The sequence below is a fragment of the Dermacentor variabilis genome, chromosome 11 (genome assembly GCF_050947875.1).
Source record: "Dermacentor variabilis isolate Ectoservices chromosome 11, ASM5094787v1, whole genome shotgun sequence".
NCBI classification, from domain to species: Eukaryota; Metazoa; Arthropoda; class Arachnida; order Ixodida; family Ixodidae; genus Dermacentor; species Dermacentor variabilis.
In genome coordinates, this window is record NC_134578.1 from 42,025,014 (window position 1) to 42,047,810 (window position 22,797).

Sequence of the window (22,797 nt, forward strand, 5' to 3'; positions counted from 1 at the left end):
TGTAAAAGTATATGGATGACCACAGCGGAGGCTACAATACGTTTTCGTTATTGAATTGGCCTCATATATTAGCATCTGTGGTATCGCTCAGGTGGCCCTCAAGTTGTTCTCGTACAAAAACTATTGTACCCGAAAAATGTTCTCCTATGCGAGGTGGTCTTCTAAATTGCTGCGTTGCAGACGCTAAAACTGAATTTCCTGATATACTTCTAACAATGTTGACCATTTGCCCAATTAATAGCTGAGAAGTATTTTGAAAGACTACCTTGCACAAGTGGATACAAGAACCGTTAGAGCAATTCAAGGTTCTGTCTCTGAAGAAAACGCAGGTGTGGGCATTGTATCATAACATGTAAATTAGTCTTTCTTCATTCGACCACCTGACTTAACGCCTATCTTTCAGGCGAAATTATTGGTAATTGTGTTAGCTTTACGCAAACTACCATCGTCTCTGTCATCAGATGCAATCTTAACTGATTGCCTGTCTGTTTCTTTTTAACTAAGCACATCAAAATTGTCAGAATTATAAGAAACTGTTTATTCTGTTCTCCTAAGACACGTCGTGTTCGCTTAGGGTGGGTGCCATGCCACAAAGGTATAGGCCTAAACGAATATGCAGATACACTGGAACTAGCATCTCGCGATGGTCCTATAATCCACCTTTTAGATACGTCAGCTTTTGTTATTGCGGCGCGATTCAGAAAATATGCTACTGCAAATATGCAAATTGTTGTCAACGTCTGATTTTCCGCATCTCAATTTTCCTTGGAACAACAAATTATGCTCCAAAAGAAAAATTGAAGTAACGATTACGAGACTGTGGTGCCGAGTGAACTGAACCTTTACCTCCACAGATCAGGTCTGGCTCTATCACATTGGGTAATTTAGGCAATCAGAGTAAAATTCTGTAACACTGCTTTTGGACTTGCCACCGTTGCCTTATTCAACGGAAAAGTTTTTTTTTATTTGAAGAGCCCTTTCACAAGCTAGTCTTAAATTTGTATGTTCCTGTAATTCTTTCCATTGGGGCTACAGTACTGGGTTACAGCCACACGAACGTTTGCGAAGCCCTCTGCATCTTTCTGCTTGAGACAAATAAATTGCCCGTTAGAACCCTTCTTAATACTTATTCTGCTCACGTGATTCTTTTTTGATGGAATACTTAGATATTCAATAAATCTTATCCGTAGCAGTAAGCAATTTAAATCCCGTTCGCAAGATACTAATTTAGCTTCACCTTAATCTATACCGAAAAAGATTGATGAAAGTTTTTCACCTCCCGATTCATGGCCGATTCCCCAGAGTGGGTTTCGCCAACAGCTCTGACCCAGTTGGCGTAACCAAATAAGTAAGGTTCAACTGATTTCACTTGACTTTATTTCCTGATCGCAGAAACATTTCTAAACTTTAAAGATTCTGCTTTCGTCTAGCAAGGGTAACAGTATGAAGTCGTCGTCTCCTTGGCCTCCTCTTCTTTTTTCATGCAGCGCCTGCAAAATGCAAGCAACCATATTGTTACGGCGAGTATTTAATTCACAGTAAACGGCTAGCACTCGGCTAGTCAAGATTGCACAGGATACACAGGTTTTAGCAGGTCCTTCAGTCCGACAGGAGAAACTCTTACCCAGCCCCATTACAACATCTTTGTCTTCGACACTGTTCGTAACATTGTTCCCGGCCGGTGAAGCCCCGTCCCGGTGCTCGTAGGGGTTGTGACAATTATAACACTTGAGGCGAGAAACATGTAAGGTGCCATTTCGTGGTTTGGTGACAGAGGTGACAGAGGTCACCAGGCGTAGCACGCGAAGAGGCCCGACTTACCGCGATATTAACATCTCACAGAGGCGGACACGACGAGATCGGAGCCAGAGAAGGACGAGATAGCCTGGTGGAGAAGCAGTATCGCAGTGTCGACGATCATAAAGGTAGTTATGTGCAGTCTGCGATGACGAGAGCCGAGCGCGTGCTAGTGCGCGCGACGAGCGCACGCTTGATGGCATCTTGCGCATAGGAAGTCGTGGACGTTAACGTCGGATCAGAAGGGAGCAAGGTTTCAAAAGGTGATAAGGGATGGCGGCCAAAGAGAAGATTGAAGGCTGAGTAGCCGGCAGTGTCATGACGCAATAAATTATATCCAAATGTGATAAACGGAAATTCAACGTCAGAATCATGGTGATGATCAGAAACGTATGTTGAAAGCGTGTCGGTCAGTGTACGGTGGAGTCGTCCGGTGAGCTTATTGGTTCGGGGGTGATATGAGGTGGGGAAGTTATATATATATATATATATATGGGTAGCACATGATCGAAGTAGATCGTCAACCACACGAGACGGGAAGAAGCTACCGCGATCTGTGAGCAGGTGGCGTGGAGAACCATGTTGGAGCACGGCGTCGTACAGTAGAAAGCCGGCTACGTCCGTGGCGCACCTGGTTTGTAACGCTCGAGTAAGTGCATTTCGCGTGGCATAATCTCTACCGACTGCAATTCATTTGTTAGCTTTCGTGAAAATTGGAAAGGGCCGAGCAAGTCCAGGCCTACTCGATAAAACGGCTCGGTTTGAACGTTAATTGACTGAAGGAGACCAGCAGGTTGAGCCGCAGGTTTCTTGGGCACTGACACAGGTCACAAGATGTTACGTAGCGGCGAACGTAATGATAAAGGCTCTTCTAGAAAAGGTCATCGTATGAGATGAGTTCTGGAGGCGCCTATGTGCCCACAAGTTGGGGTGTCATGAATCAGAACGAGGATATATCTGCGTAGAGGACATGGGAACACTAGCAAGTGCTCTGCGCCATCGGGGTGCATGTTACGCCATTAAAGAGCGTTATCCAGAAGCAAGAACAATTGGAGGAAGAAGTCGAGGGTTCCGCATTGTTGATGGTCAATAAGAGAGCAACTATGGATCTCTACGTTGTTAGTCGGCCTTATGGATGAAGTCTATGATTGCTCAGACGTAGATGTCGGGGTCCGTTTCAGTGGAGTAGGTTGGTTCAACGGGGTGATGGGATAGGCAGCCGGCGTCAATGTGTAACTTGTCAAGTTGGTACAAAACAGAACGTGTACTCCTGTAGTCGTAATGCCCAACGGCCGAGCCTCCCAGTGGGGTCTTTAAGTGTTGAGAGCAAACGGAGTGCGTGATGGTCTGTTATGACCAAGAACGCGCGTTCATATAGGTCAGGACGGAATTTCGCGACAGCCCAGATGAGAGCTAGGCACTCCCGCTCAGTAATGGTGTAATTCTTTTCCGACTGTGACAGGAGGCGACTAGCATAGTTTATCACACGGTTAGATCCGTTCTGTTTCTTGGGCGAGGATAGCACCCATGCCATGGTCGCTTGCGTCGGTGCGAAGCTCTGTTCGAGCAGCTGGGTCAAAATGAGCCAGCACAGGTTGTAATATGACGGCAGAAATCAACGATGCAAAGGAAGTCACTTGGGCCGCGCCCCAAGTTCGCATTCTTTTCCAGGAGGTCCATGAGTATCCAAGCATGTGCACGAAGCTGAGAACAAAGCGGCGAAATTAGGAGCAGCGCCCAAGAAAGCTGCGTACTTCATGTGTGGACCGCGGGACCCGCAACTCACGGACGGCACGGACGTTTTCAGAGCTGCTTGGCCACCAGTAGCGTCAAATAGGTGTCAATATGCGCTCAAAGGCGCACTTAGAGCAATTGATCTGGAAGCCAGCCCGGCGAAATATGTCGACAATGGCCGACAGGTGAAGGAGTTGGCTTTCCAAGCTGGGGAAGAAAACGTTGACGTCTCCAGGTAACAGAGAAAGGTTGACCACTTAAGACCGCGTAGAAGAGTGTCCATCAAGCGTTCGAAAGTTGCAGCTGCGTTACACAACCCAAAAGGCATAACCTTAACTTGGTAAAGGTCGTCGGTTGTGATGAAGGCGGTCTTCTCGCGGTCGCGGTCTTCAACGGCAATTTCGCCAATATTCCGAGCGGGAATCTACCATTGAAACCATGGAGGCAGAACATGGAGCACCATGGAGGCAGTCGAGCGCATCACTTCGATGCAGAGAATACACATCTTTCTTCATTAACGGGTTGAGATGGCGATAATCGACGCAACACCGCCAGCTGTTGCCCTTCTTTTTAACAAGCACCGAAGGGGATGCGCAAGTGCTATAGGAAGGCTCTATCATGTCTCGGTCAAGCATATTGTCTGCCTCCTTTTCAATGACTTGGCGCTCAGAGTGAGGTACTTAGTATGGGTGCTTGTGAAGGGGGCTGGTATCTTCACTTTCGATGCTAAGGTCCATGACTTATGTAGGGCTTAGTGGAGTTTGCTCAGCATAAAAAATGTCAAAGCAAATAGGACAGCATGTAGTGCTTTACTTTGGGAAGGTAAGTGGTCGGGGCATATGATACTCTTCAGAAGTGCCTTGATTGGTGCCAGTATTAAAGGTTGGGGCACGGTCTCAGTGTCAGCACCGAATGGAGAAACTGTACATTCTTCCAGGGGTGACAGTTCGGCTAGTGAAATTCCTTGAGGAAGAATATAGGTCGAAGTAGAGAAGTTGAAGACTGGTAGCATCGTTGTGTTTTTGGCAATAACCACTATGGGTGAGGAAGTGCGATGTTGCGCGAGAGGATAGCATCTGTGAGGGGAGCGACCACATAGTCCCCATAAGAGACTGGGGGAACGCTGACAGAAGGACATAGGTAACAGCCTGAGCAGGTAGTCGTAGAAACTCCACAGACCGTAGGCAAGCGTTACGCGATGCAGCGTCATCAATAGACAATGGCAGTTGCAGCCGCAAAATGCCAGTAGAATAATCGATGAGGGCAGAGTGGGTGGCTAAGAAGTCAATGCAAAGAATGATATCATGAGGGCGCGCGTCGAGAACAGCCAACTGAAGTGTGGTGGCCGGCAACAATAATTTAGGCAGTGCATGAACCTAGAACTCCTGTTCGGGTATCGGTAGCTACTCGCACAGCAGGAGAGACGGCAAGTGTCAGCAATTTCCGTAGGTGGCGTCGGAGCGTAGAACTCGTAACACATATGTGAGCGCCAGTATCAATGAGAGCAGTAACGGTCACGCCGTGGACGATAACCACGGGCAACTTGCGTCTTGAAATGGGGTTCCTAAGAGGTTTTTCCGTCTTGTCGTCAATGCAGCCTCACCTCCCGGAGCTGCACTGGCTAGTTTCTCGAGTGATTGCCTGAGTAAGCGGACGAGGGAGAGCGACGACGTTGAGGGGAGCGTGACTGGCGACACTGAGGTAACAGCGAGCGGCTAGATCAGTGTCCTGGAGCGACAATACCGGCGTATGTCTGTGCAGAGCGCCAGGATAGAAGGTGAGGTTCAAGGGCCGGAAGATGGTTGTCGACAAGAGGTGTGCTAGAAGACGGGCCACGATTACGGCGACGGTCACCGTGGAAGCTTTGTCGGTAATATCGACAATTGCGGCAGTGGCGTGAAATGTGACCGGCCCGAGAACAAGAAAAACAGATTCGTCGATCTTCTGGTGTCCTCCGCTCAGATGGATTTCTGTAACGGGGTATGAACCGGGAAGCGGAAGCGGCAGCAGCAACAATTGGGGCGGTGAAGGGTTCAGTGCGAGGAACGGAAGCGCGCATGGGCTGAGGTGCGTCACAGGTGACTTGTGTAATGCCCATATTTCAATCTCTTGACGAACGATGACTGCAATGAGGAATATTATCTCCAAATTGTCGTGAGAAGGTGGCTGATAAGCGGCTGGAGCTATCGCTTGAAGCTCCTGGTGAAAAATCCAGTTGACGTGGTTATGCGTCGAGAACGGAGGCGGCGTCACGGGATCTTCGCATGAGGATGCCGCAGCCATGTTCGGGAGCTTGACAAAGCGGAGAGTAAGGCGCCTGCTTTTGCTTGTTCAAACCGACGGCATTCGGTTATGATAGTGAGCCGTGCTTCAGTGCTTACACATGAGTGTGTTGAAGGCATCGTCAGTTATGCCTTGCAACACGTGGCCAACCTATCCCGCCTCCGGCGTATCTTTGTGAATGACCAAGCACAAGGCTAGCACGTGTTGTATATACACGACGTACAATTCCGTCGACGTCTGCGCGCTGGCCGCTAGTTCCTGCCGGGCGGTCATTCTTCGTACGACCGATCGGCGAAATGATTCGCGCATCTCCTTGCACACGTCCCAACTCGTGAGTGCTTCCTCGAGCGTATTAAACCACACGCGAGCTGTGGCCCGTAAGTAGAGATGCACGTTGGCGAGCATAGGCGTCTCATCCTGCTAGTGGTGCTTGCTGACGCGCTCGTACAATAAGAGCTAATTGTCCACGTCATTGTTGTCCGTACCACAAAATGTGCCGGCATCGAGGGGAAGCGAAAGAATGACGATTGCCGGAGCGGTGGGCGCGGGCTGCGATGACGGCGTACTGTCTTCAGCCATGGCGGTGGGAGAAACGTGGCGTCCCCTCTGAAGATCCAAGACCAGGAGGAATAGAGCCCACAACATCCTTTAAAAAAGTTCTTGTGGGGAGTATTTAATCCACAGTGAATGGCTAGCCCTTGGTGGCTAACCCACTTGGTGGCTAACACCACCAAGTGACGCTCGCCAGTAGTCTTGGTCGTGCGCTCAGCTGCGTTTCTTGAAATGCTAACAGATGGCGCTGGCCTCTGCGCATCCCAGCCAGCACCGTCGCGGCTGCATTACACAGTTTGTGGTTTCTTTCCTTTGCGATAAAATTGCAGCTGCTGGACTGTGGAGGTCGCGTGCTGGGAGGTGATACTGTAAACAATACAATCGGCAAAAGCTTGAGTAAGTTGCTTGGAGTTGCCGCCACAACAGCATGCTGGCCACGTTTGTAGAAGGAGCACGTAAACATGTGCCAGCAAAATGACTCGAATGCCTGCACTCAGCGTCGAGGACACCCAGACCCGAAAGAAGGTTTGCGCAGCGAAGACTGTGAATGTTTGTACAAAATGTAGACATACAACTATTATAGTTGCATTAGATACAGCCGCATCATTCCATTAAAGTTTAACATTTCTGGCACGATACCCTGCCCCACGTGATGCAATAATAAGGATGAACCTTCTCAGACCTTATTAAAGATGACTCCCAAAGCCTCAAGCAAACTCGTCTCCCTAAGAATTCTGTAGACTACGCAGAGAAACAGTGGTGGTGCACCCAAGGTAACGTGTAGCATTAACTCAACATTCTCGTATTAGACTAAAGCTGAAGAAATTGCACATTCGCCACAAAAATCACCGCTAATAATTCTCAATCAAAACAGATAGCATAAAAAGTTTCGATCAGTTCCCACAGTGCGTCGGATCCGCCAGTTTCTTCCACACAAATTGTATCGGGTTGTATCGGTAGATATGGAAAGGTGTAATGAAGGCAGCGTATATAATGAGTTACGCCTTTCACGGGCACATTATAATTTTCTTTACGGAGGTCTAGCATGGAGAATTATACAGACATACATTTTTCGTCAATTTGTTGCATTTGAAAAGGTAAAGGGTCCACACAAGGTAAAGGGTCCGTCTTCTTTCGGTACTACGATAATGAGTGAGGCAAAGGGAGAGGTCGAACGTGTGTAGATACGAAAATCCAACATTCCTTGCAGATCCTGTTTAAGCCAAACTTTCTTTTCACTGCTTAACCCAAAGGCTTCCTTCCTTACAACACATTTGTTTCAAAGTTTGAAACGCTTTTTGATTCCTGTCATTGCAGAGGAATGAGTGCCGACAAAGAAAAGTTCCAGAAATTGTAAGGATACTTTGTCGGAGCTTGTGAGGGTCCTATCTTGTGGTTGAGTAAGGTTGGAATTCTCGGTGGTCACAACGCCGTTTCAAGAAAGTGTCATCTTGGACAGCTTTATGTCAGGCGGGGACAAGAGAAAATTGAACTCCACTCTTCACATGAGAAGGCTTCTCACGGTGAGCTCTAGATCTCGGACTGTCACTTCTGCATCTGTCAATTTGGCGAGCTCTCGACAGTTTTTCTATGAACCTTGAGCTTTGAGAGTTCTTCCGGCAAATATTTAATCTTTGTCAAATCAAGTGACCGTGGTAATCTCGATATCATTGATTCTGATGGTCGCAAAGAAAATGTTTTGATTCGCAAGGAATATTGGTAGCTCCCTCGCAGATGTGCTGACGGTGACGGATATACCGAACATTTTTAGGTAGGTTCTTTTTGACTAGAGATCTGACAACTCATATTTGTAGTGTAACCTCTTCTGTACTATGTTCATTCCCTTTTCGGTTTGTTTTGCACCTCACATATCGGCGGGTGTTGAGGGCGCGATTCGAATGATACACATTTTAAGCAATAGGCAAGCTCCTCCGAAGTGGACCATGATTTAACCTGGACTTGACTGTGGCAATCGTTTATCATCATGTGTATCACTAGCGGCACTATGTAGGTATCTATAAGTGAGAGATCCGCAATCGCAGTAGGCGCCTCCTCTCAGAGTAATAGGCCAGTGAATCGCGGCCTCTCTGCTTGTAAAAAGCTGCTTTTCCGACAGGCGCACTTGGTTCTGTTGAAATACCTGAATAAGTATTTTATCACCCAGCTCTTAGTCGCCCGTTCCTGCGGCGAGCATAGGCATCGGATGTAGCGGTGACGTACCCGAGTGAACGAGCATAGCGAAAGTTGAAAGCGAACGTGCAGCGCAGTGGGGATGAGAGACGCCAAGAGGAAAGTGGGAAAGGAGGTGTTGCGGAACCACGAGGTGGAAAGCGGAGGACATTATGTCAAAAGCATGGGAAGAAAAGCGTAGAGCGGGGGTGATTACTACGAGATGGCGCCATTGTAGCGCGAGTCATCTGGGAGGTATGTGGGCTGCGGCTGCTGCGAGTTGCGCCCTCGCGTAACTCACGCGCTGGCTCTCGCAACCTCCAGATTAGCGAGGCAGTCGCGCTGCACTTGGCCCCTTTAACAACCCGCCGCAGGAAACAGGGTGCCTTGCGAGCCAAAATATTGTGAAATGAAGACATATAGAGCTGTGCTAAAATTTTCCACTAGCAAGTAGCGTAATTGTTGGTGAACTTTGTTTCCACGTTCCAATGACTTTTTCAAATGTTGCATGAGGTGCAAATCATACTTATTAGCGTTGCAACTTAGGTACGGGGGCATGTTAGGTATCCGACCGAGAGAGCGGACCAGCTGTGCTATCATCGAACATTTTCAACTTCACCGTCCCTCGGTTTATTGTGGCTGCGGCAAGTACAATAAAATTTGTTTGCTGCTTTTTCATCAACTGCATTGGCGTTTGGGTTAACTGTTCTGTTTTATTTATTATGCCTCGCAGAGCCGGCAACCGGTTCCGATCTGTATCACCTTGAACGTCACAATTATTTCCGATTTGCTTCCTCATACATTGATGTTCTGCTAGTTCCATGTTGATTTTCACGGTGGCTCTTTTGGTGACGTCGCTCATTGGTACCTTGGCTTTATTGGTTGCGCTTGCGAGTAGGCCAAGTGTAGTAAGCTCTTCCATCACCGCAACGAAGTTCTCACATTCGAAAGCATGGCCCTTAATAAGGGGCGACCGTCGCATCTTGCGAGGTTGCAATGTCATCCACGTCTTGTTTGTGCCAAAAGCTGCGCCAAGTACAGTGCTTTAACGCGCGGTAATATCTTTCCGGAATTTAGTTACACTAGTCAGCTGCCATTACGATCCTCTATGTCATCATGCTCTTCTCCACCTTTGTCGTCTTCGTTATCCGTTCATTCATGGTCATTGCAAAAGTCCAAGGCCGACAACACTATCGTCGTGCCGTGTGGTGTGTGTACGATTGAAATCATGCGAATGTGAACTGACCATGCGAGCTCTATCGGAGGCGGGATGGAGGAGGGTGTTCTACTCCAGCGGCTGCTGCGTATGACGCGGCCTCGTGGGCCCTATATTGAGAGCGATATAACTTGAGTGCAGTATCTATCTAGGTGTGCTGTGGGCTTATAGCTTCCTGGGCACTATGTTCACGCCAGTTAGTTAACGTTGAACGAGACGCAGCACGAAGGTCAATTCGCTTGCTACTGCTTCTGCGCTCCCTCACTCCGGCGCTTTGACAGCGAGTTCCCGTGATCATCAAGTAAAAAGTTTTTATGTTTGCTTGTGCGCGTGTGCGTGCTCGGTAATTTAGTTACTAAGCGAATGTTAAGATCATCCGACCAAAAAGACTACTATCCTGACTTTGTTTATCTGTCTACTAATTTGGTATCACTATGAATGCTTCGCCTTTCGGACCAAACTGCGATATTTTTTTAATATTTGCCGTTTTCACGGTGGTTTCTCATGGCTATGCGTTCGGTCCCGAAAAAATGTAAAAAAAATTATGAGAGGCATGTTTTTTTTTATTTTTGCATTTATGACATCATACCTAACACCCTAGTTCACAAATGAATGATTTAAAATAGCACTATTTAAGATTGCAATATTGCTTCTTCAGTAATGATTTCATACCTTCGTGGGTTGCAGACATTTCCTGTATAACATTCTACACGTAATATAAAAATGCATGCAAGCGTTTGTACGTGTATTCTACTCAACGTTCTGAGTTTCTGAAGAAAAAACTGCATATTATTTCCTGAAAAGTACGAAAATATTGTTTGGATAAAAAGGTATGAATATTCATCGATTCAGCCTATCGAAGTGCGTGAAATTTGGCTGGTATAGCCAGCGCAACATTTGCACGAGGACGACAAAAATATAGAAACGCGAACATGCAAATATTTAGCCTATTTTTACTGTATCGCTGTCTGGTACTGAGCACAGCAAAGTTTCAACATGTTTTCACAATCTAGTTTTATATATCTCTATCCTCTTCATAAGGTCTAATGATATGCTACTATCGGCACCCTCTCACTTTCTTGACAATGAATATTGTTCCTCTAATACACGCCTATATCTTTCGGGCAAGGTTTTGTTAGAATCTGAACTCTACATTTAGCTCTTTCGTTTAGGTGGGATATTATTTCTTCTTGCATGATATTTTACTTTGCCGTCTCAGAATCCTACACTTGCTTGTTAGTGCGATTCCTAGCTGATTCTCAAAATTCTCTGTTTTGTTCGAACGTTTGCCGCATAGGTTAGAGTTATGACAACACGCTGTTTTTTCGCCATGATAATGGCAATGGTTAAGTAGTTGAGAGGTTGACTACCAATAGTTCAGTACTATATGTGAACTGACGTTGGCGCTTTACAGTGCGTCTAATACACAGTTCAGAACAATATTACCCAAGTGAAAAATTTGTACACACTACAAAGGCACACTCTGACCACATAGGCTCAATGATTCAGAAAGCTGAGTAATTCATCACAGAATACTAACTGGCAGGTGAACCCGGTAGGCGGCGAAACGCTGAAATACGAACCTACGTACAAGCAGAGATAGCCCCAAAAATGTTGAAGTATTGCAGGAGTTCAATCTATATAAAACTCGTAAATATCGAATAATACGTACTGGAAGGTCGCGTTCATTCTGTTGTAATCTTCTTCTGTCGGCTGTGGCGTGCGAGTTGAACCAAGCCTGCGTAATTACCATCAAACAAGAGTAATTAGTAAAAGGAAAAGGTCAACACAACTTATGTGAGGAGGATATTATGATGTAAATTTTTCTCACGTGAATGAAATTCGTATATTGCCCTTCGTAGTGTGGTTTCTTTACACGGGGTCTTTAGAATTTGGCATCAAGAGATCACAAAGCTCACTCTTTTATACTTACTGGGGTCTGCCACAATAATTTCTGTCATCGCAGCCAACAAGTCCAGGAGAAAAGGACGACATACTAGGGTACCAGTGAGCGGAAGGTACTCGCCAAGAATTTCGACTCATTGGCTTGGACTTTCGAGCTACACTGTTCCCAAATCTGGCATTCAACGTGCGGCTCCGGCTGCTTATGAGCAGGAACCATGGCTTTGCTGGAGGCTATAGCGCCCCTTCCACTGCAACTTCTTCCCCGACGAACAGCATGTCCTCAGCGGTGCATGCTGCACATCTGGCTGGGGATAATGAGCAATTCTTTTCCACCTGCGTCCATTCTGTTATTACCATGAGGCTGCGTGAGGCGTGGGTCGCCCGCGCTGCTTTAACATGTTAAACTCCCTCCACTGCCACTGAGAGCAGGCCACAGCGGCCACTAATGCAATCGCGCAATACTATTTTCACAAGCATTGGCGTCCCCCTGCAATGTTGTGCGTAGGCTCTCACACGACTGATTCGAGCTATCCTGAAGAATTTAGTGAGCACTGTTCAGTCTTCAGACCAAGTTGGGTTTAGGTAGAGAAAAATAGTTTTTAATGGCATCGTTGGCAGCGCCGTGGAGATGTTTTTGCAAATGGCTGTAGCCTCACCTTGTACAAATGACAAGACGCCGCTGCTTTCCAGAATCCAGGTGTGCATTGAGCGGCTTGACTTCACAGCTATCGCATGGCGGTTGCCCTCTAGTTATCAGCGCATCTGAGATGGCTGTCCGTTCTCCTAACAGTACATAGAAGAGGCAACCTTCATGCTATCTACTATTTTACTTTCACAAGAAAGTTTGGGAATGAGATCCTTTCTGTTTCAAGGGTACTCCTGGCTCCAGTTGGACATTGGAAACTGAAAGGCTCCATCAACTAGTTTGCAGAATCCATACTAAATTTGAACATGTAAAGTTAGCCAGATTTTGGACGTTCGGGAACCTGAAAATTCTTGTCGAGTATCAGGATGCCTACTCTACCATGTCCACTTTCGATACACCAATGTGCAAGGTTCCGCCTGTTGTTCGGATGGTGTACTCTCACTACAGGTTCCGCGGGACAGTGTCATTGTTTTCGGAAAACTAAGGTGACTGTTGGACCTGCAACGTGATCAGCGTCATCGACATCGCAGCTTGTGAGGCAAAAGGGAACCGGACAAGAATTCAACGAGCTGTGGCTAGACGCTGCGGTCTCGGACTTGGATATTTTAGCCAGGGCTCCGTGGCCACAATGCCCCTGATAATGTAGTCACGCGGATTCCACATGGGGAAAACTCGGTTAGCGTCAGGACTGGTCTTCACATCCACTGGTGCCAAACGGTTGCGCATCCTCAGGGTTCAGGGCAATAAACACTAGAGTGTCATGGGTGGCAAGTGCGGAATGGCCAAATTTGAGGTACCCAGATAGTTTTGTCGGGCACGAAGCGGCAGGAACCATCTGCTACAGTGACCGTGATTTCAGAATCGTTCACAACGCATTGTTATTCTCATTGTCTTCTGCCTGGCTAAGAGAAAGCTTTAGCTCAGGTTATAATCCGATGTTGCCTATTCAAGTACTTTTTAAACGCACAAAGGCTTTGCCGATAGAACGATTGGGCCGATTTGAAGCAAATTTGTTGCATTTCAGTGAAAAGATAAGATTCTACTTACTGTCATCCGAGAAACTTTCATTTTACGGCTGAATTTAAATAGTGAGAACTTAGTAAATCTTGAAACCATAGAAGCAAAAGTTTTACAAATTTACAGCTCTGCTACAAAACCAGCTATACCATTTCTGTCAACTGCGTCCGTTAGAACATTGAAACCTAAGGAATTGGATGTATAAATTGATATCGTACCTGTAATGGGTAGATCGTCCACAACGGTTTTGCCAAGTATTACAGACACATCAGTGGTAGATTTGAGACAAATTTTGTGCGCTTTAAATATATTATTAGATGTGATTTACAAAATTTAGATGACTTTCTTAATAGCTTAGTTTTGCAATTGCAAACCTGATAGTTTTCTGCAGTTGTGCTATATTCAACAATTTTCAACGAAGGTTTAAAGTGCAATTTCAAATAACCTCCCAAAACTCACCAGACTTTAGCTTTTTCTTTTGGATGCAACCAACCGCATTGCCTTTGGTGCATGGGTTACCGAGAGGAACAATTTCTCATTTTCCAATTATTTAGATAAGAGCCTCCGAGCTAGACCTTCCTCTGAAGTAGCAAACCCAGCGATGAGTGATTGGTCGCTTTCCACGACACATCCTGGTAGCACCGAAACCAAGAGTTTATGCAACGAACACACCGATCCGCGCAGCGTGACCTTTCAGGTATTTGTACGTTGTACGCGAAAGGAGTGACACGGCAACAGCCTCGGTCACCGGCTCCTCATTTTGGCACTTGGTCATAGATTGTTTCGGAGGCTGAAATTGTGTGTTTTTGCGAACCAGTCAAGTTACGGGCCTCAACACACTTGTAACACCTCGTTCTGCTATAGACTGCCAGTGACGCAGCTGGGCGCCTGACTGTCTGCACCCGCTAGCCATGACGTCCGAGTTAGTTTATTATGATGTAATGGTTCCCAAGAGGCCAGCAGCCTCCGCAGAGAGAGTAGCAGTGAATTCACTGCTACCCATTCTGCCGGCCCACAGATCAAAGGACCGATGTCTCGATGCATAGAAATGACTGTAGAGGCAGCAAACATACCGTTGTGGCTTTGAGTCTAGTAGCTGGTGCTTGGAGCTGGGACGTATTCATACTTTATCTGAAATTTGACTCACTCCTGCCATAACTTCCAGGAAGGGTTTAACAACAAAAATTAAAATTGTAGTGAAAGTACGTAAGTGAACATTATGGCGTCTAATCATTCCAGTTGACGTGAGCTAGATCAAATGATAAAACAAAATTAACACTGGTCTCTCAAGACATCTGCACTATGCTATGAGAATATCGCTCACACTAGTCATGTAACATTTCAGCACGCTTAAAATATTCAGAACTGTGTAGCATCGCACTGCAGTGCTTCTTTGAGCGATTTCCTTGCTTTATTCACTGGTCGTGTAGAAGCAGTTTTATCGTTGCAGTAAATATACTGACATTTCCAGCCACATTTTGGTCATGGCCGTCCATAAGCAGTAACAAATAACATTTAAGTGCAAAGAGAATGAAGCTGAATCCGGGTTCTTTCTTGCTGGTTGCGTGACGTGTCAGTGCACGGGAGGCATCGAAGGGACCACCGAGGTCGATGGTGGCCTGATGCATGCTTTCTTCTAACGTGTCCAATCTTGGACGGTCTTGGCCTAATCTCACCCTGCTCCTCTACTAGCGAGAAACGAAGGACATGCCTCTCATCCTCTAGCATTTTTTGGCAGCCTAAAACACACCTTTTCCCCGCACCGCATTTTGAATGTTTGGTGGGAGCCCCAGGCCTAAGGGTGAGCCAAAGTGGCTGATGTTTTTTCCCGTGCTGTCTTGGTGCAGGCCTGGTGTCAGAGAACAAGTATTACCTGCCCGGGAAAGGGACAGTAGTAAAAGTGGTCAAATGAGTGGTAGCACGAAGACCTCGTTATACGCGTATGCGTTATGCTCGCGGCAAGAGCACATAACGCCACCGTGTGACAGCGAGTGTACATGGTCATCGTAAGATTTCTGGTTACTGTGCATGCTTGTCATCTGCTTTTATTTAGTGTCGGAATAATTACTCGGTATTACGCCTGCTAAAAAAGTAAGAACCTAGCTTTCCGTATTTGTCTGATACATTGCAATACAAATCAATGTTTCGCCTTTCTGGTGGAATTCGGATTTTTTTAAAGAATCTAACACTTTTCTGCGCTTTCATTTACAGTTTCATGACACTTATGACAAGCCATTTGGCACCCAGTTTATAAGTGGGAAAAATTATTGTTCGTTCTAGTGAACGCAAAGCTTTTGGAATAGGTAAAATATGATATTTTGCTCCGCTTCAATCTCAAAGTTACTTTGAAATAAAAGCAGATATATGAAAATTGACAAGGTTCATCTTGTTGTCAAGGTATCAGCTTGTATTAACTAAAGTATTCGAAAAATAAGCAGCTTTACTCACGTAAATATTGTCATTTTGTAAGCGGTTAGGAAAAAGCCGGGTAGGGGAAGCGTATTAAGAACTGTCGCAGCAGGCACCCCGGTACAAAATGTATTATTGGTGTGCAGATCTACAAGAGAACAAATCGTAGAGTTACAACAATAGCTTCAAATCTTATAAGAAGTAGGATTTGTCAACAAGTGAAAGTTTCATTAGAGATATTTAAAAGTTATGGTGATTGTGCATTATGCTAGACTTAACATATTTAAAATAATTGCAAAAGAAAACACATGAAAAAATAATTAGAATATCTTGAATCTATTTTATACATACTCCGTTTAGTACAGGCAGATGAAATTAGGAAAAAAATTATATGATTTGTATAATGTATTCTCATGGCAAATCAGTTCTCAGGAATGATAGCAAGGTACCATTGTACCAGGCCCCAGGTACCATGTACAAAAAGTGTAGGAAATATTAATAAAAATTGTTCATCCGAAAGTAGCAACAAAATGCAATAAAATAAATGCATACTTTTGTTTTTATGGTGCATAATTTACAATGTACGGCGCCTTTTGAAAGCTCCTGCTGTCATCAAATATATTAGGCTAGTTTCCCTTATCGAGCGGTAAATCAAAGCCGCTGGACCAACTTGGTAGACGTAAAGCGAAGCGTGCTCGCGCCCATTTTGTATTGTTCTGCCAAAAAAATTGCCGTTTATAGTAAAGGAGAATACAAAAGTGAGCGTGCGCATGGGTTTATTGCACGGTATGCCTGAGAGCTCACTCAAGCTATCATATGTCAACAATTGTTGCGTATAATTAAGAAGCGCGTGAACTTCCTTGTTAGAGAATAGAATAGTGCCAAGCATGTATAGTATTGTATGCTTTGCCCCATTTTGCTGTTATTTTCTTTCTAGCTCTCAATTATTGTCTAAGCGGCTGAGCGGGTTCTTCTGTCTTCGTCCTTAATTTTCGTCCTCATTGTTAAATTCCAAGGTGTGATATCAAATCGCAGTACGAAAGGAGGTAGATAGAAAGCATAGAATCAATGTTGCGGTTTTTAGAAATCATTTCAATCCTGTTATTATTGTTTCAGAACTTTCCTCAGCTTACCGCACGTTTATGTATGTATGTATGTATGTATGTATGTATGTATGTATGTATGTATGTATGTATGTATGTATGTATGTATGTATGTATGTATGTATGTATGTATGTATGTATGTATGTATGTATGTATGTATGTATGTATGTATGTATGTATGTATGTATGTATGTATTGTGGGGATACTTGATCGACATTCACGCGTCCCCTGATGTTGGTTTCCCAGCATGGCTCTCAGGTTTTCTGTAATCCGCCTTCTCTCCGTAGCAAAGCGCTGGGGGTGGTCGGTATGGTTGCAGCATATTACGAGAGATGGCGCAAATGTTACGTAGCAAGGGACACCTGACGGTTGGGTTAGTCGGGCGCGACAGGGCGTAAGCTCTTCCTCTCTTGGGCTTCGCGGGAGCGTCCCAGAAGAGGCGTAGGAGCCGAATACCAGAGTGGACGAACACGATCGAACAAACCCACCACTGTTCGCGAGACCGTACGCGCAAACCATTAGGTGGTGGTGTTCATGATGAGGGTGAAGAGGCGACAGTTTTCTACGCTATCCAGTTGCGCTGAGTTAGACATCCTTGATTTGTCATGCGCTCGTCGGTATATGTGATTTGATTCGGCTCGCAGTAATTAGTGCATGAAAGGTGCAGCAAATGTCCTTGTGATTGCTTGCAAAACTCTCTCGTCGTACCTTTGTCTCAGAAGCATGGATTAGACCCAATATCTGGCTGCCTAACGTGGAGTTCCTGGGACATCGGACGATAGATGTAACAGTTTCGCTCGGTTTGAGACCACCTTTGTTTGAACCAAACCGTAGGCATAACGTGCATTTTGCTTGCAAGCGTCGGCGGTGTGCATTCTTGAGCGAGGCGATGGCTGCTGTAGCGTGTTGGAACTTTTCAACATGCTAAGACTTTTCACTTGCAGGTACATTGCGTGTATGCGCAGGCTTGCTTCACGCTCAGAAAAACACTTTTATGCAGCACGTATTGAGCAACAGAAAACTGCATTGGTAGTTTTTATGTTGTTCTAAAATTGTTTCATTAGCACTTTTCATGTAGTAATAACATTTGAGAGGTAAAATGATGAGGACTAATTATGTAATTAGGTCGAATGCGAAAAATAATCTGAACAATCTCTAAGCTACGGCAAACATTATGTTGGTACGTATAGCTACGTGGCATTTGAATACTTTTAAATGTTGTAGTACAGTTGTAGGGATACCTTGTACGTACATAGCGCTGCTGTCGATGGTCTCCTCCCCGCGATCTTCATTTACACATCGCTTCAGAAAGAGGCGAAAAAAGGGTCGACAGAGGTCCTCAACAACTCTTTTAAATGTTGTAAACGCTAGGTAAGTCATGCATTCTGGACCTCAAGAAGGTGTACCGTAATAGTAACACATTTCTGCGGCAGTAACTCCTGAATCGTCATTGACTTTCTATTATCTTGACACCTGTGAAGTTCGCAATGCGGTAAGCGAACGTAATTGTGATTTATTGACATTCAGTTACGTCATTCCCAATTAAGCAAAGCGGATGCGGTTGTTATCGAAATATAGAAACATATATAAAGATTAACATGTGCGAGCCCAGTGAAACACATTAGTGACATTTCGTTCAATCAGCAATAAACAATAATATGTCTTGTCTACGAACGGTACCGCTCGTCCTGTCCATTTCTTCGTCACGTCTCGTCTCAAGTCGCGGTTGCCTTCCTCATTAACACGTGGGACCAACTGGCTCAATGTTTCCCATTTTGAGTACTATTTCTTATTTTCTACCTCTTACGCTTTAGTTTCGATGCCACGGAAAGTTTTACTCGTATGTCCTCACAGGTGAAATTGAAGCTATATTCGAGGTCTCAAGGATACGTGTGTTAAGTTTTTTCCACATTCTTTCCGCATTACGGACTGCAGCAGCCTATGTCGGCTCCACCATTAGTTGGTCGCAACGCAATTTTCTGATAAGGCGAATGGCTTTCATTGTATCGTTCACCCGTTTCTGCGGTTGCTGGTGAGGCTTTCAATACCTACCCACAGTTGCAAAGGGTGCATAGTGCATTGTCGATCAGCTATCTGAGACACACGGATTGTCCTGTGTCAGCTTTGTGGCGTCTTATGGTTTTAATAATCTGGTTGAGCTTTCATGTAGATACCCCTCAGGTTCTCCTGTCACACTGTGCCCATGTGCCAGCTGCAGTACACGGCTGCGGGTGGAAGGAACATTGACAGTCGTGCTCCATTCAGACCCTGCTGCTGCTAGAGACAGCACAAGCATTAGCCCCGAGAACGAACTTCAGGGGCGCTGCGAGCGCCGCTCGCGTGACGTCAGGGTAGGGACTCGCGCCTGTCGTCTGCTACAGTTCGGGTGTTGTCCGGGCGCTTTCTGTGGTGTTTCCGTTTTTTCGCCCTCGTTATATCTGCTTGTATACTTATGGTGGTCGTCTCAAATATATTTTTACGGCGTCTTCCTTTGCGAACATTTATTGAAAGAGCTAATTTCTTAGACAACAATGCAGCTCTCAAAGGCAACGCTACAGTGCCAGCCGAAGAAGCGCAAAAGAGCCCATTGCGGGTTTTTCATGCGCGGATGGACAATCGCAAAAACATGGCATACAGGAATCCAGTTATGATACCAAACCTGCCGCGATGCAACAAGTATGTCACAAACGGTGCTGTATATGACTTCTGCAACAGTTAAGTTGATTTTTATCCCTTAAAACAGGTCTGCTCACGACGAGTAGTTCATGGTATAATATCGAATTTTTGCATTTCTTCACAGAAACGCTCGGCAGTAAGACTTAAATAATACTGGAGTTTAGATTATACAAGCACCACTTGCTTCTTTAACTGCTTGTCAACATTAGGTGGTTCTTCCCCTGTTTATCTTAAGCGGCGGAAATTTGAAGTAAAGTTAATGAAGGCTAACAGCTATTTACAAAATACAAATAGGAATGTACCAATATATATTTCCTTTTCCGTGATACACGTTCAACTCGCTTGAGAAATTCACTGGTGCTTGTTGCTTGAGGAATATACATGACGAATCTGTTTGGCGAACTGACACAGGCTGCTCGGCCGAATTTTTTTTAGTGAAGTATGCCTGTTGGACCGCATGGCTGCCGACAGAAAGAAGCCTAAGCGTCAATCATGAGTAGTATGGGACATATTGAAGACATCGAAATTCCCCCGGTGGAGGGTCAGAAATCAAATGAAAGTATATGCAAGGCTTGTGGTGCTTTCTTTATGAATGTTTGCGATTGGATTGGAGCAAAGTTTATTTACCCTGCAGTTGAGCAAGGTTCTCTTTTATGTACCGACGAAGCGAATAGTTATCCGTTTGTATAATTAAAGAACGCTGGATGGAGACATGGTGAGACAGAAGGTGCTTGAATTTTTCTTTTCTAGGCAATCCAAGCTGCGCTGTAGTAGCTCGAGAATACTTTAGCCATTCCAGTTGGCGCTGTAAAGAATGCTTTATGTTTTCAATTCGAAGTTGTAGTGAACTGATGGGTTTCGCGAACATAGCGTGCCTCGCCATGCCGACAGTCGATTGCTACCGTTACGTGATCATGGGTGTGCCATATTGTCGATAAAGGCTACTGAGCGCCACTATGAAACATTTTATCATTTTCAATTGATTCGCTCTCGATCTTAACAACGAGGCTTTTCTCTCGGGTGATTGCTACTATGGTGTTTGTGAAATAACTATGTAAATACTCTACATGAGACGCCGTCGTGTTAGCAGCCATGAACAATGCGTTTTTGGAGGCCTGTTTCAGAGGAGGATGAAAGTAGCAGCAAGCTTTTTCATAAGCAAAACGCGCCTATTTTTTACTCATTAATGAATTGCCATATTTGAATAGAACAACACACCAGTGTAATAAGAATCATGATTACAGCTTCGCTGGGCAGTGTCTTTCTAACATCGGATAACATACTGATGCCAGTTACCAAGATTTTTCTTCCACGTAAAACGCAATGTCTCTCATAGCTAAGTACTAAGGGAATGTTAAATGCTTAGCGAGGCATCATACACAACTTCGCGTGTTGAATTTGCAGCGATTCTTTTTACGCTAAATTTACGGATAGACACTGCGCATATGTGCATTGCAAAACCAGTAGACCCCTTTAACGCTACATAGCTTGCGATATCCAAGCCGCGAAGTTTCTCGACTCGCGCGCTTTTGAAAAAGAAACTGTGGTTGAGGCATGGCAGCTGAAAGAAGCCGACGTATCCTTCAATACGTACGGCTCGAGCCAGGCATATACCCAAGCATACATGAAGGGAACGAGCGCGCGCGGCAGCCGAGCGAGCCGGAGCGAGCGGCGTCCTGTCCATGACGGCAATCGCGAGAGGGCGCCACTCCTAATTCTCGCCGCTAATAGCGATTGCACGTGTATGCTACCATATGGTGCCATGACACATCTTATGGTTAGCGGCTGTATTAATAATGTAATTATGCAATTAGGCAGCCCAGCAAATTTTGCCGCTGCTCTCGGTTGCACTGAATCATCTCAGCGCGTAGGGTTGACTACTGTTTCTGCGCATTGTCAGCGTCTTGAAGTCCTGTGAGTGACCTGCGTATCTGGTCGCTGTGGCTTTTGGCGCTGTCAGCATCACTGGACCGCTTCGAACCAGCTATCCAGCGAGCGTTCATTTCTATGGCAGCAGTGGCAGCGTAGCCATCAAAGCCTTTCACTCATCTACGTTGCCTATTTTACAGCTTGTTTCCTGCTGCCAACTTACATTACTGCTGCCAACTTACAGCAGATACATTGCAGTATCTGCTGCCAACAAGCAACATACTGCAATGCTTTAGAAGGCAGTCCGGGAAATTTTGTCGTTGCTATCGGTTGCGCTGATTCAGCTCAGCCATAAGAACGACGACCGCTTTTGCGCATTGCCAGCGTCTGGACACGAGTGGTTCACCTGCGTATCTGAACACTGCAGCCTTTGGCACTGTCAGCATCACCAGGCTGCTTAAAACTAGCTATTACGCGGTCGTTCATTTCTTTGGCAGCAGTGGCAGCGTAGCAGTCAAAGCATCTCACGCATCTAGATTGCCTATTTTATTGGTTAATGCTTGTGTGCGGGTGCCATTTTTGGTCCAGTAGCTGTCACTGCTGCATTTGCTTACATTTTACTTTGCACCTTGCATTCACGTGTGCTTTTGTGTGCGCTAATTCTTTCTTGAGTCGTGCAGGCGCCAATGAATGATTTTAGAGATGAACTACGCCAGGAGCTAAATACAGCCTGTGAGGCTCTAGAAAGGGCCTTTCACACGCAGATGAAAGCACAGTGAACAGCACTTCGTGGTGATGTTCGCAGTATGGATCATTTGAATGGTGTCTTGGAAGACATTTGACAGAGGTGCGACCCCAACAAGGCAGAAACCGCTGAGCTCAAGGATGAAAATAGTAAGCTACGCGCTGAACTTGATGGAATAAAAAAACGCCTTGCATACGCAGAGTATCGTTTACAACATTTCGAACAATATTCGAGGAAGAAAAAATCGAAATTGAAGTTATCGAGGAAACCCTCCACGAGGACGTCACTGCTGTTGTTTGCAAACTTGGACAGCTTTTTGGAGTGAGCGTTGCACCAGATGACATTCAGCTTGTCACCGTGTTCATGCCAGAAAGGCACTATTTTACAGTTCAGGTGACGACAGAAGCGAGATGACCCGCTTGAAAAGACAAGAAGGCTGCGTGCAATGAACAGCGACTTCACTAACGAGGCTGACAACAACAGAAACTCTTGTTGATCTCTTCATTACAAATGTTGATTTGCGGCATGCGCACTCTGGTGTCAATAACCGGTGCCTCAGTGACCATCTTCCAATATTTTTTTATGTATATGAACGTTATAAAATTATTAACCACTCTACAGCAGTAGCACATATTTCTCACAGGTCAATTAACTCTCCTACATTAAACCCGTTT

The 22,797-nt window shown here is 45.4% G+C and overlaps 1 protein-coding gene across 1 annotated transcript in view; it reads right to left on the reverse strand.

Moving 5' to 3' along the window:
• Positions 1 to 1,360: 1,360 nt before the first annotated feature.
• Positions 1,361 to 22,797, reverse strand: part of LOC142564864 (uncharacterized) — a 48,600-nt gene continuing 27,163 nt past the window's right edge. The window contains exons 6-8 of the mRNA XM_075676043.1: positions 15,768 to 15,876; positions 11,424 to 11,489; positions 1,361 to 1,490 (exon numbers count right to left, since the gene is read on the reverse strand). Of these exons, the coding sequence (XP_075532158.1) occupies positions 1,427 to 1,490; positions 11,424 to 11,489; positions 15,768 to 15,876 (239 nt within the window). The 3' untranslated portion in view covers positions 1,361 to 1,426. The remainder of the gene's footprint in view (positions 1,491 to 11,423; positions 11,490 to 15,767; positions 15,877 to 22,797) is intronic.